This window comes from Symphalangus syndactylus, chromosome 10 (genome assembly GCF_028878055.3).
Source record: "Symphalangus syndactylus isolate Jambi chromosome 10, NHGRI_mSymSyn1-v2.1_pri, whole genome shotgun sequence".
NCBI classification, from domain to species: Eukaryota; Metazoa; Chordata; class Mammalia; order Primates; family Hylobatidae; genus Symphalangus; species Symphalangus syndactylus.
In genome coordinates this window covers 95,797,996-95,815,490 of record NC_072432.2, presented here as the reverse complement: position 1 = coordinate 95,815,490, position 17,495 = coordinate 95,797,996, and the positions used below count along the sequence as shown (strand labels likewise).

Below are 17,495 nucleotides of genomic sequence, written 5' to 3'. Positions count from 1 at the left end.
CCTAATGTTCTTTCAGCCTTCTTTGGATAGGGATGGTTATCCGCTCTCCCACAGCCCCTGGCTGGTAACCTCCTACAGGGCTGGTTGCTGCACTAATATAGTTGTGCCTTAAGCAGCGCTGTGTGAATGAAGGTCCTTTTGCTGTTCTTCCACTAATGAGTGAAAATAGATTTCTCAAAGGCTCTTAGCTGATACAGCCTGATCCAGTTAACTGGGGATAAACAGGGCAGCAGTGTCAAGCTCACTTCTAATTTCAAGTTCTGTAAAATGACCAATTATATAGGCTAGTAAATACTAGCCTAAGTACTAATATTTAGTACTTCACTCTTCCAAACAGGATAAGAGGGCTTTCCTCTGGGGGTAGGGAAGGCTCTTCTAGTGGCAGTGAGGGCAAAGGGTTTGGAATTAGGACTCTTTAGCTTGATTGTTTTGTCTCTTAGGAGACATGTGCTCTGGCAAGTCACTAAACATACCTGAGCTTCCGTTTCAATTACAAAATGAAACAGTGTAGACTAGATCCCTGAGAGATGTTATTCTAGCACTACCATTCTGTTTCTGCAGAGAGAATTATAGTCTATTGACATTACTGGATCCATTTAGTCCCTGAAATTCTTGGAATGCTCTTTTAGCAAAGTGTAAATTGATACAAAGGCAATCTTATGCATAAATAACACTATTCTTATTGCTAAAAGGGAATATTCCTTCTACAGTGTCCCACTATCTATAAAAAGAAGTTTAGTGGTTGTTCTGTAATCCTTTAAAAATATTTTATTAAGCATTGATTTAGAAAACGCAAGACAAGACTGTAACACCTCAGGGCAAAGGCTTGAAGGTGAAACAAATATCACTATAAATATTGCACTTCTAAAATCTTTTTTTGACATCTTCACACAACTCAATTCTAAAATATCTTTTACAGAGATGTATAAATAAACGCTTCCAAGCTGTCAACGCTTGACATTTTTAGCTTCCTATCACCGCACTAAGTCGACAGGTTTCCAATCAGATAGCTGCTCCTCTGACAGCAGGCAAAGAACTTCCCTCAGCTATCTCGGAGGCCTCATACCTCCATCATGTGAAGAGCCAATCGGTCCCATCTTTCAGAATGCTCTTTCAGAATATGTAATTTTATAAGTATTTTTTTTTCTACTGAGAGAAAATAGATCTTTCAAAGGCAATGGCAGAATACAGCTTAAATGGACACAGTTCACTGTTAACATTGCTTGTTTTTTAAGGCATCCAGGAGCTTCTGATTCTTGGTCTTGAACATCATGATAAAGCTGTTTGGCATGATTTTGCCTCGCCCATCTTCACCTACTTGGCCCATAATAATGTAATTTAGACCTAAAGAAAGAGGATATAGAAATTAATCTTTTTCTCTATGTATCATGTGTGAAACAACTTAGACTGTAAGTTACCTCTAGATATATGTTCTCTTCTGCAAATGGTAAGATTATACATGTATTCCATCTATGATAAAATCTGGGTTTTCTTGTTTTTGCTTTTTAGAGATGGGGGTCTTGCCATGTTCCCCAGGTTGGTCTTAAACTACTGAGCTTAAGTGATTCTCCTGCCTCAGACTACAAAGTAGCTGGGACTACAGGCACACGCCACTGTGCCTGGATGATAAAATCTGGTTTAAGACTCTCATCAGCAAAAAGCCAAATTCAACTAGTAAGGTATTTTGGCTATGCTGACACCAGGAAGCGGGGCTGAGTGGTTAGATCCAGCCATGTCCCGCTCTGCAGTGCTGTAGGTCTGCTGTGGTTTCAAATGCCTGCTATGAAGAACGCACCGTGTTAACGTGAAAGACTCTCCTTTCTCGAAGGGCCTCCAGGGCTCCATGATGGGCTATCCTCAGATGGCTTCTCAATCCCATCACGTGTCTGGATTTTCCTGGCATTTGGCAACCAAAGATCCACACCCTTATGTTGCTGTTGTCTTGAACTTTAATCAACATCTCCAACATGTATGCTGTGCAAGCTTCTTGAGGGCACAGATGGATCATATACTACTTGCACTTGTACAGCTTCTTGCAAAACATTGGTGTCAAGAGTACTTATATTGGTTATACTATGTTTTTATACATTGGTGTGACTGGCTAAGTTAGGCCTAGACTGGGGCCTGAGGTGTTGTGTAACTCTGAATATTTATATTACCTCAGAAATAAATCAGAAAAAAAGGTATGTTAATTCCTCCCTTAGTTCCCCTTTTCCCTGGTGTGTCACAGAGAAAATGTGTCCTTTTTCTCTCGCATTTTCCTGTGTGGGTTGACTTTGTCATCACAGTGGTCTGTGAGAGCCTGAGAGTCTGGGCAGGTAACGCTGCCTCAAGGCTGAAGTGCTAGCAGCATTATGAGACCTTATAGAATCTTGAGGTGCAATATCTGCTGCTCCCGGCAGTTCTGGAAAGAAATGTTTCTCTTTTACAGAGCCTTTGTGATTCTCTCCAGAGAGTCAACATGAGGCTACTACCCTCCTGACTTTTCTGAACAATCTGAATTCACAGTAAAGCTTGCTTTATTTTTAAATTTTTTTCTTTTTTTAGACAGTCTTGCTCTGTCACCCAGGCTGGAGTGCAGTAGTGTGATCATGACTCACTGCAGCCTCGACCTCTTAGGTTCAAGGCATCCTCCTGCTTCAGCCTCACGAGTAGCTGGGACCATAGGTGCACACCACCACATCCGGCTATATTTTTTTATTTTTAGTACAGCAGAGGTCTCACTATGTTGCCCAGGCTGGTCTCAAACTCAGGCTGAAGCAATCCTCCCGTCTCAGCCTCCTGAAGTGCTGGGACAGTAAAGCTTTTTTTTTTTTTTTTTTCTTGAGACAGAGTCTTGCTCTGTCGCCCAGGCTGAAGTGCAGTGGCGCAATCTCGGCTCACTGCAAGCTCTGCCTCCCGGGTTCACGCCATTCTCCTGCCTCAGCCTCTCCAAGTAGCTGGGACTACAGGCGCCCGCCACCACGCCCGGCTAATTTTTTTGTATTTTTAGTAGAGACGGGGTTTCACCGTGGTCTCGATCTCCTGACCTCGTGATCCGCCTGCCTCGGCCTCCCAACGTGCTGGGATTACAAGCGGGAGCCACCGCGCCCGGCCAGTAAAGCTTTCTTGAAGTGGATATTCTGTATCTTTCTCTCTCTCTGTGTGTGTGTGTGTGTGTGTGTGTGTGTGTGTGTGTGTGTGTATGTGTGTAAAGATGTCTAGAGCTTATGTAGGGGAAAAATTGCAGAACTTGTGTGTGGTATGATTCCCTAAGTGTACATGCCCATGCTTTATATGGATAGAAACTTTCTGGAAGGAATTTAAAATTTTTTTTTTTTTTTTTTTTTTTTTTTGTAGAAATAGGGTCTCACTACAACACCCAGACTGGTCTTGAACTTCTGGGCTCAAGCAATCCTCCCACCTCGGCCTCCCAAAGTGCTGAGATTACAGGCATGAGCTACCGTGTCTGGCTGGAAGGAACTTTTCAGAGTACTTCTAGGGAAAGGAAAAGGGTTTCACTTTTAAACATACTCTTACCTACTTATTTCAACTTTTTAAAAACCATGAAACATGTTACTTTTATAAGTTGTTAAATATATATTCTTAAAAAGTCATGTGCCTCTAGCTCTGGAGTAACTTTCCGTTTTTCGTAATTTCTTTCAATAAACTCATTCCCATCCGTGGACTTAATAGTCCTATCTCTGCAAATGATTCCCAGATCTTTGATTCTAGCCCGGATATACCTCCCTCTTCTGAACTTCGGGTCTGCATTTCCTGTTGGCTGCTGGGTATTTTTCTTTAAACCTAGACAGTACTGGTACCTTAAGTGCAATAATCTAAAATCTCTCCACCCTGCACTGCTCTGTGTGTCTGTTGCCTATTGACTCAACTTCAAACGCTTCTTTCACTTGTTCATCATGTCCACTACCCCTTCTTCTGCCATAGGTTACAAGGACTTGGATGAGAGCCCAATTCTGCCTGACTCCAGAGGCCTTCCTGCTCTGCAAGAAGTGGGCAACATATTAGCCCTGATTTTACTTCGCTAGAACAACCACGGCATGGAGAATCCATGGCTTGCTCAGAGAGACCCAGTTTTCTCCCCACTCACCTCTCCTGAGGAGAGGGCACTGCTTGCAGACGACAGTGAGCCTAGCACTCATGTTCTTGCCCGCCTGCTGAATCGCCAAATTTCCCTCTTTGTAGATGTTGATGATCGAGACTGTGGCGTGCAAACTCCCATCGCGAGTGACGGTTGTGATAACAGTGCCGGCTAACACTGCAGAAGAAAACATTTTGAAGTGATGTGACAGTGAAGGCAAATGCAAGCAGAACTGAAAAACAAGTTTACATTCTTCTAAGGTTCAGATACGAAACATTTTAATGTTAAAGAAAAGGCCCTCATAGAGGTTTCACATTTGCTTCTGTACATTTGTCACCAAAATTCAGGTTAGAGCTGTAATGTTACGCTGGTTGTTGGGGATTGATAACTAGAAGAGAAGCCTAAATACTTGCCACACTGCGGTCCATTGCCAAGGTTGAAACTCTTTAAAATGTTTTATCCAACTTGTGGATTGATTGTCAGATAGGGGATAGTCTGGCTTATGAGGCTACCTGTGAATACTCAAAAAGATCTTGTATCTTCAGAGGCGATACCATGCTGAAAGACTGCGTGATGGGGGTTTGGGCCACTAAGATGTGAGTCTTTGTGTCGGTGTGGGTGTGTAGCCACCTTCCTGTGTCTCTCCTCACCCTTCTCTGCAGCTGTCCTTTCTTCCTGAACTTTTGTTCGTTCCCTGGGTCCTCACCTCTGTCTAATTATCAGTAAAGCTCTGTCTTCTATGGTCTTTCATATTCTCTTATCCACTCTGTTTATCTCATTTAACAAGCTGAAATATAGAACTGAGGTATTAACTTAAACTTTTTTTTTCTTAAAAAAAAAAAACCTCTAGTAAAAATCAGTTGATTTTCATTATGTAATCCCCTGTTTTTTCCATTACGACACTCCGAGAAAAGAGTCTCTCTTTAAAGCCACAGAAGGAAAGATGCCGTCTTTCTCACGGGGGTGCGTCTAGCATTCTGGGGGCTTGAGCAAGGACAGTTCCTTGTGGTGTAGGACTTGCACTGAATACAGTTTTTGTGTGTGTTTTTTTTGTTGTTGTTGTTGTCTTATGAGATGGAGTTTCGCTCTTGTTGCCCAGGCTGGAGTGCAATGGCACAATCTCAGCTCACTGCAACCTCCACCTCCCAGGTTCAGGCGATTCTCCTGCCTCAGCCTCCCAAGTAGCTGGGATTACAGGCATGCGCCACCACACCCAGCTAATTTTGTATTTTTAGTAAAGACGGGGTTTCTCCATGTGGGTCAGGCTGGTCTCGAACTCCCAACCTCAGGTGATCTGCCTGCCTTGGCCTCCAAAGTACTGGGATTACAGGTGTGAGCCACTGAACCCAGGCTGAATACATTTTTTATCAGCCTTGTCCTTCCTAGAAAAATCAGTAGCAGTTCCTAGTTATTGTGACAACCAAAAAAAAATGCAGTAATCTAACATCTCTACCACTCCCCAGGGGAGCATTATCAGCCCTGGTTGAGAACCAGTGACTGATGATAGTTTTGGTCATTTTGCCATGTAAGTGGTCACATTAATGGAATAAATCAAGTTTTGCACTTGGTTAATCTGACTCCTTCAGAATAAAGTGAACACTCACTGCTTAGGCAGTGTGCAATGTTCATAAAATCAGAATTCCTACGATGCTTTACTTTGATCCTGCATGATGAGTGTTCACTGCAAAATTCAGTGTATAGTCAAGTGAAATCAGTGGCTCCCAAGACACAGGGAGGGAGACTTCCTGAAGCACCTCCTACAGAAGAGTAAACTGGATGTGGTAGCAATTACATGTGGTGTTGTTTTCACTTTTATGCCAGTTATTTGAATTTCAGCATGTGAACTCTAGTAAGGTTTAGGGTCCCAGAGTCTTCAGTGTCTTCACACCTTCACTACGACACAGCTCGTCTGGACTACAGAAGTCACTTCAAGGCACAGAAAAAGCAAGCAGAGCCTCTCTGGGGAAGTTTGGTTTGGGGAAACGTATTTAGGCTATAGCAACTTGCTCTTCCTGATCAGATTTGTCTTAAATGTTCCTTTTAAGCCACTGAAAAAATAACCAAGATAAAATGTTGTATCTTTTGCTCTTAAGTAGCTATCATAGATGGTTCAATTTTTCCATTGGAAAAAGCTCTTAAAAATTCTAAATCATTAAAGAACACCTCCTCAGGTTCCAGTTTGTAAGAGTTTCCAAATGGACTCCAGATTTCCAACTTTTACTTCAGTGCTTTGGAAAGGCAGTACAGGGGAAATACTTGAATTTCTTCTGAGAGAGGCCAGCTTCTGAATATAAGCTTGGGTATGTTTCTAATTTACTTGAGTCACAGATGTGTGAAAAAATACTCTGTATATGAAAAATATATAACGAAAAAAGCATATAGATTTTTTGCAGGAATAGTCAGCCAGAATATACAGTGTGGCAGTACCATGTACCGAGTCAAATTACTAAGCTTATATGAAAAAAGCATACTTTCTAAATCCATATTTTTCTCAGTTGTGAAATCTCACAATTTGACCATTCTGGTGTATAGGCAAGTATTTTCTTGGATAAATGAGCAGCGTTACTGACCCTTCACCATAAATTCATAGGAATTCCTTTGAGATTAAGCATGCAGCCTCAAGTTTCTGGTTAAAGAGAAAAAGACTGGCTTTTATTTCTTACCAAAGTCACTTGAACAATAATTGCCCTCCAGAGTCCCCGTCCGTCTACACTTTTGCTGACACAAGGCCACGGTGGGTTTTAAACCTTAATTCAAAGAAGACATAAGTTGCAGGAAAAATGAATTCAAGCATAATTGGTCTTTAGTTCTGAATCTACCCATTTAAAATTATCATTTATTTCCCTGAGCCACCAATGTATCACTACAAAGAAAAAATTTAAAACCATGCAAAATAAATTCTCCATGCTACCCACTACTGCGCTAATCTCACCAGGGCAACTCAATACCCTCTACTGAATTTGAAACCTGAGATCAAAGATAGCACAAATTTAGCCCTGTTCTCTTCTTCCTTTGTATAAAACGAACACTGTAAGAAAATACAGACATACTGTTGAGTGTGTGCCCTGTTTAGAAAAACCCAGAACAACAAATTGGAACTCACAGAATGTAGGTTAATCCCTCACTTTACAAAAGGAATCATAGGGTGTTCCCTTGAGGACATCCTTAAAATATGCAATCGCCTAAACATTAGTATAGGTTTTTAGAAATACTGCTCATGTGTAAAGCGTGTTACATCTGTAATTAGATGCAACCAATCACTAAATATTTATTTTGAGCCTGGCACTGGCTATAAGGATCTTAAGAACTAAGAAGCAGACAAATTTAAAAGTAAACCAAATAGACAAAACACAGCAGTTCTTAAGTACGGGTGACGTTGCCCCCAGCAGGCATTTGGCAATATCTAGAAACATTTCTGGTTATCACAATGAGAGGGTGCTGCTAGCATCTAGTGGGTAGATGCCGAGACGCCGCTGACAGCCCACAGGAAAAAGGACAGTCCCCGCAACACAGAAGGATCTGGCCCAAAATATAAATAGTGCTGAGGCAGACAAACCCTGGGTCGACAACGTGAAAATAGTTCATCCTCATAATCATCTTAAAAATGTTTCAGAAATACTTGCTAATTATTTGTTTCTGTGTGACAATATGCTAGGAAGAACTAAACAGAACCACGGTAACAGAATTGCCCTTGTTGGGTGAATATCCACAATTGTAATATTGCTCTTCCAACAGGCCCTACCAACTCCTCTGTTAATTTATTATTTACCTATTTATTTATTTATTTTTGAGACGGAGTCTCTCGCACTGTCGCCCAGGCTGGAGTACAATGGTGTGATCTTGGCTCACTGCAAGCTCCGCCTCCCAGGTTCAAGCAACTCTCCTGCCTCAGCCTCCTGAGTAGCTGGGACTACAGATGCTTGGCCAATTTTTGTATTTTTAGTAGAGACTTGGTTTCGCCATGTTGGCCAGGCTGGTCTCAAACTCCTGACCTCAGGTGATTTGCCTGTCTTGGCCTCCTAAAGTGCTGGGATTACAGGTGTAAGCCACCGCGCCCAGCCTATTTATTTATGTACTCTTAATGTGTACCCCCTACTTAACTCCAAAAAGAATCTGAAGCAGATTCTTTTTATGTTCATATTATGCTCATATATGTTCATATTAAAACATATGTAATTTAATGTTAAAATACACATAATAGCTTAAATATGCATTTTTTAAAAAGGGAGAGAGAGAAAGAGCTCAGAAGATGTTTGGAAGGGGGAGACATACCATTGTTTCAGAAGTTGGGAACCTCACTTCAGCTGTAAATTTACGGAATTAAATTTACTCAGTTAACTGAGTCCAAAAGTTGTGGTGTCTCTGATGGTGAGCGCCCTTTCCCGGGCGCATTGGGAACCGGCTGCTTCTCAGCCTCAGAAGGTCAGTCTGGAAGTGGGGTGGGTGTCCCACATGCCCTTCTCCTGCTTTGGTGAGGCCTGCTGTCTGGCCTGCAAGTCACTGGCTCTCTCCTTCCCCTCCTCATCTTAACTGTCATCTGTCTCCTTGCCCTTCACTCACAAAGCTGGTCCCGGTTCTCGGCCCTCCCTGGCTGTGTTACCGCGATCGTTTCTGTGGGTCCACCCTCCCATGCCTGATCCCACAGTCCCGTGGCCTCATCTTCACCAGGGACTTTCCTAGACACTCAGTTCCGAGCTCGGATGTCTTCATGCTATGGCTGTTCATTGCTAGTCTGTCAAATTTAGACCTGCTGGCATCCAGGACAGCGTTCTCCCCTCCAAGCTTATTTATTTAATCACTCTACGACTATGTTTTCTTCCATTTTGATGGTTCAATATATTGGCTGCTCTCATTTTTCCCAACCAATCAACCCTGGCCTGTCTTTACTTCCTTAGCAATTCTATTTCATTTCCATGGTCCATTATTTCAATCATTTTCTACACAATGCCTTAAGGTCCCCTCCCCTCTGCCCTTCAGCTCTGTATGAATCTGCAGAGAAATCTGTTTTTCCTGTGCCTGCCCTCAGACAACTGAGTACACAAATGGGCCTTCAGCAGAGTGACAGGCTGGAGTTCAGCCTACTCTCCAATTTCTACAGCTGTTTTTCAAATTCTTTCTCATTCTCCTAACCTCCCGTGCTGCCACTCCCTTCTCCCTCTCAGAGGTGACCCTGCCTTTTTTTTTTTCTTTTTGAGACAGAGTCTCACTCTGTCGCCCAGGCTGGAGTGCAGTGGCGCAATCTCAGCTCACTGCAAACTCCGCCTCCTGGATCCACGCCATTCTCCTGCCTCAGCCTCCCGAGTAGCTGGGACTACAGGCGCCCATCACCACACCCGGCTAATTTTTTTGTATTTTTTTAGTAGAGACGGGTTTCACCGTGTTAGCCAGGATGGTCTCGATCTCCTGACCTCGTGATCCGCCCGCCTCAGCCTCCCAAAGTGCTGGGATTACAGGCGTAAGCCACTGCGCCTAGCCGACCCTGCCTATTTTCTAGGAAGAAGACAAGCATAGCAGAAAATGTTCTCAAGATCCCTACCAAACCTTCAAGTCATCTTTATACCATCTCTCTTCTTTTCCTCCTCTGAGAGAGGGGTCACCCCCTCCGACCTGGAGTCATGCCTTCTGAGTCCTCTGGAGCCAGACCCTCTCACCTTTATAGAAACTTTCCTTCTCAGTTTATTCCTTCTGTCTACCATTGCCTTCTTCTTTGCTAGTTACTCCCATCAACATAAGCAGGTTCAAGACTCTCAAAGCCTCTCCTTCTTCTTTAAGGCCAAACTTGGGGAATGAGCTACTGAAATTATCTCAATTTGCCATGTTCCACACTCCCCTCAGCACACACTGTCCGGGTTCTGCCGGTGGCACAAAGCCACTTACACAGATTGTGCTGGCATCTCCGCTAGACTCCATGTCATGAAACCAAACGGAAACATTGTAGTCCTCCCTTATTGGAAGTCTCATCAACGCTTGACTCACTTACCACTCCCTTTTGAAACATTCCCTTCCATGGCTTTCACCACACATCCTCCCAGTTCTCCTCCCTCCTCCCTCGCCACTCCTTTTCAGTCACCTTTGCCAGTGTAACCTTCTCTTCAAAAAGATGGAAGTTTCTAGAGGGTTAATCTCAGCGCCTCTCCTCCTCCTGCCCTCAATCTCTCTCTAGGTCATCTCGTTCTTGATCATTGTTTCAACTATCTATACATTGATGACTCTTAATTTTTTTTGGCATAAAGACAAACTTTATTGAGCCCCTGAGCACTAGTTCTCTTTCTCCTGCACAGTCTTGGTTCCCCAGAGACGTCCAGTCTGGCAGGCAGCAATGAGACCCATTTTGCAGCCAGCAGGGTCATCTCTGAGATGGTGGAGGGGATGCCGATGTGCTGGTGGTTGCCACCTCCAAAAGGATGCTCCATAGGGTTCATGGCCACATCCCATACTCGTGGCCACCAGTTCCTCTTTGCCTTATATTTGTGGTAGGCTTGGCAAGCCTTCAAGATGGGTTTATCAGTTCGGCCACCTCCAGCCACCACACCAACCCCAGCTCTGTTGGCTGAGGAGATAACCTTCTTGGAGCCAGAGGGCAGCTTCACACGGGTCTTCTTGGTCTCAGGGTTGTGGGAGATAGCAGTGGCATAGTTCCCTGATGCCCAGGACAGCTTGCTACGGCCTCCAGGTTTCTCCTCCAGGCAGCCCACGATCATACCCTCAGGCACGGTGCCCACAGGGAGCACACTGCCAACGTCGAGCTGGGCCTTCTTGCCGCAATACACAAACTGGCCCGTATGAATGCCCTCGGCAGCAATGAAAAGCTCCATCCGCTTCTTAAACCAGTACGGATCCCGGAAGACCTCCTTGGGGAGGGGCGCGCTGTGGCCCAGGTTGTGGATGATGGGTGACTCTTAAATTTAAATCTGGCTTAAATCTCTCTTTTAGTCTGGGGACCCGTGTACCTCTACGCATGGCATATCCACTGGAAAATCTCACAGACACCTCAAACCCAACAAGGCCACAGCCTAATTTTTAAATCCACCTCCGAATCCAGTTCTCCACATCTGTGAAGAGTGACAGTATCCCCCAAGCTGTGCAAGCCCGGGACCTGGGAGGCATTCCTGACACCTCCCTGACCTCCCTAGTCCAATGAATCACCAAGGCCTGTCACTGTTTCTCTCTCATCTCTTGACTCTCTCTGAAACTGTGCCATAGCACAGTTCACCTGGACCAGCACGAGACTCTGGTGACCCCCTGGATTTCTACAATTCATTCACCTGACAGTGGCCACAGTGATCTTTATAAAATGTGAAACTAATCCTGAACTTTGCTTAAACCCATCAACAGCTTCCCCCACAATAGGATAAACACAAAAATACTTAGAGCATAGGAGAGAGTTTGCAAGGCCTGAAGACGAAACTAGAAAGAGAGGCTGGGGACAAAGTGTGAAGGGTCTGACATACCACAGGAAGGGGTTTGGGCTCCCATGTGGTCCAATGTGGTAGTCACTAGTCACATGAAGCTTTTCAATTTTAAATTCATTAAAATTAAATTAAAAGTTCAGTTCCTCAATATCATAAGCCACATTTTAAGTGCTCACAGCGGCTGCCATATTGGATAGCACAGCTGTAGACTACAAATTTAATGGGAGAACAACATGGTCTACTCAGTGCGGTGGGAGCGGGGTAGGGCATGCGGTCAGGAGAAAAGATAGAGGATATCAAAGATGACCCTATGAGTGAGGCTACTGATGCTGTGGACGTGCTTGGGAAAATAGGTGGAGAAGTAGGTTTGAGGCAGAAAATAGTGTGATAAAAACAAGTTTGTATATGCTTTCATTTAAATAGCTACAGTCACATCGTGTCCAGGAGAGAATTACAAATCCATGCTTGCGACTTCAGAGAAAGTTGAGGATGGAGATAAAAGCAAGGGAACCACTAGCTCAATGGGTGTGACCAGATAATTCACTGGAAAGAACATGGACACCAAGGCTTACTGAGCTAAGCTGGAGAAATACAGCAGTTACACGAGGCAGTACACGTCCACACCACACAGTGGCACACTTACAGAGTGCAAGGAAACGTCAGACCCAGAGGGGCCCGCCTGTACTCAGCCCCAGCCTGGGTGTACATGGAAAATGTGGGCAATAAAGCTGGGCTTATTTCAGCCTATTTTACATCTTAACCTTCAGTCTTTCCTTCCCGATTTTCCCCCTCCTCCCTGGGTTTGGATTTTTAGATCTGAGGCCTGAAATCCCAGGGGGTGGAGCTGATAGGCCAGGTACTAGGTACAGAGACCCCGCCTCTCCACTCCCTATATACATGCCTCAGCCCCCAGGCCAGTTTCCCAACCAGCCTCTGTACTTCGTTGAATATTGTTGTTTCATTTACTCCGATTTGAAAATAAATAAATAAATAAATAAATAAATAAATAAATAAATAAACAAACATTTAATATGACATTTCACTGAGAAGCAAAAAAAAAAACCAAAAACCAAAAACAAACATTGGCCGAATATGAAAACGCAGATAGCAAGGCCCTAGAACTTCAACCTAAAATATCACAATTCTGTGTAATAAAAAGCAAACGACAATTTTGTCAGTTCCAGAAACAGAAACTTAGGCTTAGAATGATCTGTGCTTCTAATAGGCTTCCTAGTCATTGTTCAATGGTCATAATTTTCTTACCTGATACTTAAAAACTATTAGCTTATAAGCATTCTTACACCCTATACCTTTGTTTCATTAATGCAGTCATATTATTCTCTTACCAAAGTTTTCATCCTATTTAACTTTAATTTCAAGTATCTTCCTCTTATTTTTTTTCTACTTTAAAAGAATTCTTCTTATACTCCTAAAGTTTTTGCACAAACTTCCAAACAGGAAAACTTACCCGTGGTTACAGGGAATGTGGTGGTGACAGGCTGCGCTGTAGTTGTAGGCAGTTTTTTTGGCCTGAATTTGTAGTGACCAATAAACCCATCTGCAGTTAAACTTAAGTCTGATAAAAACTGAATAAGAAGTTCATTTCTCTCAGATACAATTGGCCTAAAAAAAGAAAAACGTGTTTTTTTATAAATACTTAAAAGTGGTGCCTCTCTGAAAATGTAAAATTTTCTAGTTTTCCATTAACTTCTGACAATAGATGACCAGTTGTTTAAACTTAAAAGTTAAAACGTTTAAAAATACCAATTCTAATAGCTAGAGTGTTTGCTCAGCTAGGCACTGTGCTTTATGTGAATTGTCACATTCCACCTTCACAACAACTCTATTTTTATCTCTTTTTTTATGGAATAGGCAACTGAAGTTCAGAGAGTTCAAGTGATTTACTCAAGGCCCTACAGCTAGTATGTTGGGAGAGTCAGAACTTGAACCCAGGACCAGATAACTCTAGAGACTGTGGCAGACGTTGGGACATGGCTGGTTTTCAAAAAGCACCTCATGATTTGCCTGATTGGGAAAAGGCAGATTCTTTGAACTAAGACTCTTGCGTTCAAGCTGGCCTGGGTTTGCCATGTTGGCTACAGAGCATAAAATGGACAAATCTGGTGAACAAATTCCCACACCCTGTAAAGATGCAGCCAGAGGGATTATCTCTGTGGACTGATTATCTTTTCTATCCACTCTGGGCTAAGAAAGCCATGCAAAGGACTTCCATTTCATTTTCAATGGCAGTTCTTCAGTATGCCTGAAATGGAAACATTTCTATTATAATCTCCATTAGCAAAATGCCGTAAAGGAAAAAAAAGAAAGTGATGAATCTGTTTTGGTGTTCATGAACGGCATCACTGATTAACAGCTCTAATTTTAGGAGCTTCCTGGTTAGCTGGCACTAAAGATTTAGGGGAGATGATAAGTGAGGCTCAAAAGCTCTCTAAAATCTTAGGGGATTACTATATTACACAAGACAGTTTCATTTAAATTTTGCTATTGTTATTTACACAATGGTTAAAAAATGCTGTCTGATTCTGTTTAAAAACTAATTCAGAAGTAGAAAAAATTTAACAAGTTATTTAAATGAATTAACCAGTGGTTTGACTGAACACCTTTTTGAGACATCTTCTCAGCCAATCACTTCTTACACATCGTGGACAGCAAATAATAAGGCACCTCTTCCCCCCCACCCCCCCTTCAGCTGTGCTGAGTGGGGTTGGGTGGCAGAGAGGGTAGATCCACCTGACCCAACCAGTTAGAAAAACTGCGTGATCTTTTCCGTCCTGAATATAACCTTCTGAGCCAGGGGATGAGATGAATCAAAAAGTGAGCTTTGTGATCTACATTTATAATTTACTATGGGTTGAATATTTATCCCCTCCAAAACTCATGTTGAAATTTCATGCCCAGTGGGGCAGTATTGAGAAATGGAACCTTTAAGAGGTGATTGGGTCATGAGGGCTCTGCCCTCAAGAATGGATTCATCCATTCATAGATTAATGGATAAGTGGGTTAATGGATTAATGGGTAATCACAGGAGTAGGACTGATGGCTTTATAAGATGAGAGACCTGAGTTAGCATGCTCTGCTCCTCTTGCCATGTGATGCCCTGTGCTACGTGGGGACTTTGCAGAGAGTTCCCACCAGCAAGAAGGCTCTCCCCAGATGTGGTCCCTTGACCTTGGACTTTTCAGCCTCCGTAACTATAAGAAATTCTTTTTCTTTATAAATTACTCAGTTTCAGGTATTCTGTTATAGGCAACACAAAACAGACTAAGACACTTCCAGCCACAAAAGTGATCAGGTTATTTAAATAACGCTTCTGAGATTCAAGCCTTTCACGAAAATATTCTATCATGCTTTTGTAAAACACTCCCATTAAATAAATAAAAACAATGCACTAAACACAATTCTCACCTATAATTACAAATAAAGCATGCTAATTTTGTTTAAATGATAAAATTACAAAAAAAAGCACTTATAAGCAGCAAAGGAAAGACTCAATCAGGTCAGCCTTCTAGACATGATGTTATAATTATATGATCATTCACTGCCTTTCTATGAATTAACCTTGGAGGTACTATATTGGAAACTGAATTTTCTCAAGGAAGAGTATTTTAGGAACAAAGACATATTTTTGTTCTGCTGCAACTGAGCTTTAGGATAAATGTGACAGAATCACAGTGCCACAAATGTACTGGGGGCCATGTTACATCTGCAAATTGTTATAAATCACTAGGTAGACAAGAGGAAATTTCACTTAGATGCACTCTGCATTGGCAAATCCCAAGAATGGACTGAGATGCTGTTTCATGTGGTATAGAGCCAGTTACTGTTAGCTGTCTCTAGTTATCATTCCATAGTCTTCCTGTCCTTCAGTCACTACAGCCAACCAAACACGATGTCCTGCCATTTTTGGGTCCTAAGTATTTCTTGATCCACACCCTCCTCTTCATTTCTACCACCCTTCTCCACCTCCTCGACTTTACCTGGACCATTGCAACAGTCTCCGAACTAGGCTCCCTGCTCACCTTGTCTAGGACGGGGGTTCCAGAGCCTCTGGTCCTGTCACTCCTGGCCTAAATTCAGTTGGGCGTTACCACCTCTGCAGCACACGGAAGCCAACTCAACCCTCCCGCCTCATCTGTATAGAGGCCCCAACTCAAGGTTTTCGCTGCAGAAATCACACACATCTCTCCTGTGTATCTTTATTAATGGAGTTGCCTCTGCTTGGGATGAGCTTGTCCTCCCTGCTGTCTCTAACTCCAACTCCTCCTTCAAGACTCGTCTTCGAGAGGCACAATCTCCTTTCAAAAGCTTTCCCTGATCACTTGTCCAGACTGGGCCAAAGAACTCAGAAACCCACCCAGGACATTCATTAGCCAATTTACTTATCTGCCTTATTTTGTTCCCTCCCAGTACTTTTCTTTGCAGTTTTATCTTTGTATTCCAGGTGCCCAGCACATAGCCGGGGAGGAATCAATGTTTCTGAACAGAATTCAATGGCATTGATCTACACTGAATCAAACCAAGTATGATGGGGTGCTGTCTACCTATCCCCAGTGCTCCTCCCGGTCACTTTTTAACAGGGAAAAGCTCCCCAAACAGGTTTTCTCATTTTCTCCACTGCTCTAACCCAGAAGTATTCTGACTATGAAAAATATTCCTTTGGATAAAAGTGTTAGTCAGTGAGCTGGCAGCCAAGCTCTTCCAGTCAAACCCCTGGTAAATGACTGATGCCCAAGAGCCGCCACCGGGGCTGCCCCTCCTCCACCCTCATGGAGGCAGCCACTACCCCGAATTTTGTGCTTATCATTTTCTTGTTTTTAGCTATAGGTTTATCACACACATATGCATCACTATGCAATATACTGTATAGGTCTACATGTTTTTAAACGTCATAAATGTAAGGGTATGGTGTGCATTTTTCTTTTCTTTTTTGTTTTGTGTTTTTGAGACAAGGTCTTACTCTGTCACCCAGGCTGGAGTGCAGTGGCATGGTCTTGGCTCACTGCAACTTCCATCTTCTGGGTTCAAGGGAACCTCCCACCTCAGCCTCCCAAGTAGCAGGGATTAAGGCAGACATGCACTAGCAGGCGACATTAATTGTTTTGTATTTTTAGAGATAGGATTTTACCATGTTGCCCAGGCTGGTCTCGAACTCCTGAGCTCAAATGATCCACCTGCCTCGGGCTCCCAAAGTGCTGGGATTACAGGCATGAGCCACCACGCTCGGCCTTTTTTTTTTTTTAACCCTCAACATTATGAGATTCATCCACTGTTTTCATTGCTTTACAGTGTGCACTATAACACAATTTGAGACTTCTCTTGTTGATAAACATTGGGCTATTTACTCTCTCCCACAAACCATATTGCTGAGAACGTTCTTGTATATGTCTTGCAATGCAAAAGTGGTCATACCAATTCACACACCTTTCAAAGGTTTTTCACTACGCAGCTTTCTTCTTTTGGGAATGCCTTTTCATGTCTTTTACCCCCTTTTTTTTCCTACCGGGTGGTTATCTTTTCCTTATTTTTAGGATTTCTTAATACATTCTGGAACCTAGGCCTTTGTCAAATATAGGTTATAAATATGTTTCCATTTGTGCCTTTTCTTTTCCCTCTCAGGTATATTCTGATGAACAGAAATTCTCATCTAAGTTTCTCATTTAAGTTTCTAATCCATCTGTCATTGATTTTTTGTGTGATATTAGCTATGAATATAATTTCATTTTTCCATATGAATAAAAATAGTCTAGGCCCCATTTTTCAATGAGGCCATCCTTTTCCTGCTGACTGATGGTTCTCTGTGACAGGCCCAATCTGCAGATACAAGTGGATATGTTTCTGGCCTCTCCTTGTTGTTTAATTAGCCATCTACCCATCACTCTTTTAAAACCACACTGTCTTAATTACAACAGCTTTCTGATAAGGTTCCATACATGGTAAAGCAAGTCTTCCTGCCAGGTTCTTCTCCTTCAGAACTGTCTTAC

General features: G+C 42.8%; 1 protein-coding gene and 1 pseudogene across 2 annotated transcripts in view; both read right to left on the bottom strand.

Moving 5' to 3' along the window:
* Positions 1 to 742: 742 nt before the first annotated feature.
* The window catches only part of PCOLCE2 (procollagen C-endopeptidase enhancer 2), a 74,126-nt gene continuing 57,373 nt past the window's right edge, over positions 743 to 17,495 (bottom strand). For both annotated transcript variants that reach the window (XM_055295179.2, XM_055295180.2), the window contains 4 exons: positions 12,962 to 13,116; positions 6,745 to 6,828; positions 4,091 to 4,258; positions 743 to 1,344 (listed from right to left, as the gene is read on the bottom strand). In XM_055295179.2, coding sequence (XP_055151154.1) covers positions 1,214 to 1,344; positions 4,091 to 4,258; positions 6,745 to 6,828; positions 12,962 to 13,116 — 538 coding nt within the window. In that variant the 3' untranslated portion in view covers positions 743 to 1,213. The remainder of the gene's footprint in view (positions 1,345 to 4,090; positions 4,259 to 6,744; positions 6,829 to 12,961; positions 13,117 to 17,495) is intronic.
* On the bottom strand, positions 10,298 to 11,681 carry LOC134731677 (large ribosomal subunit protein uL2-like; annotated as a pseudogene).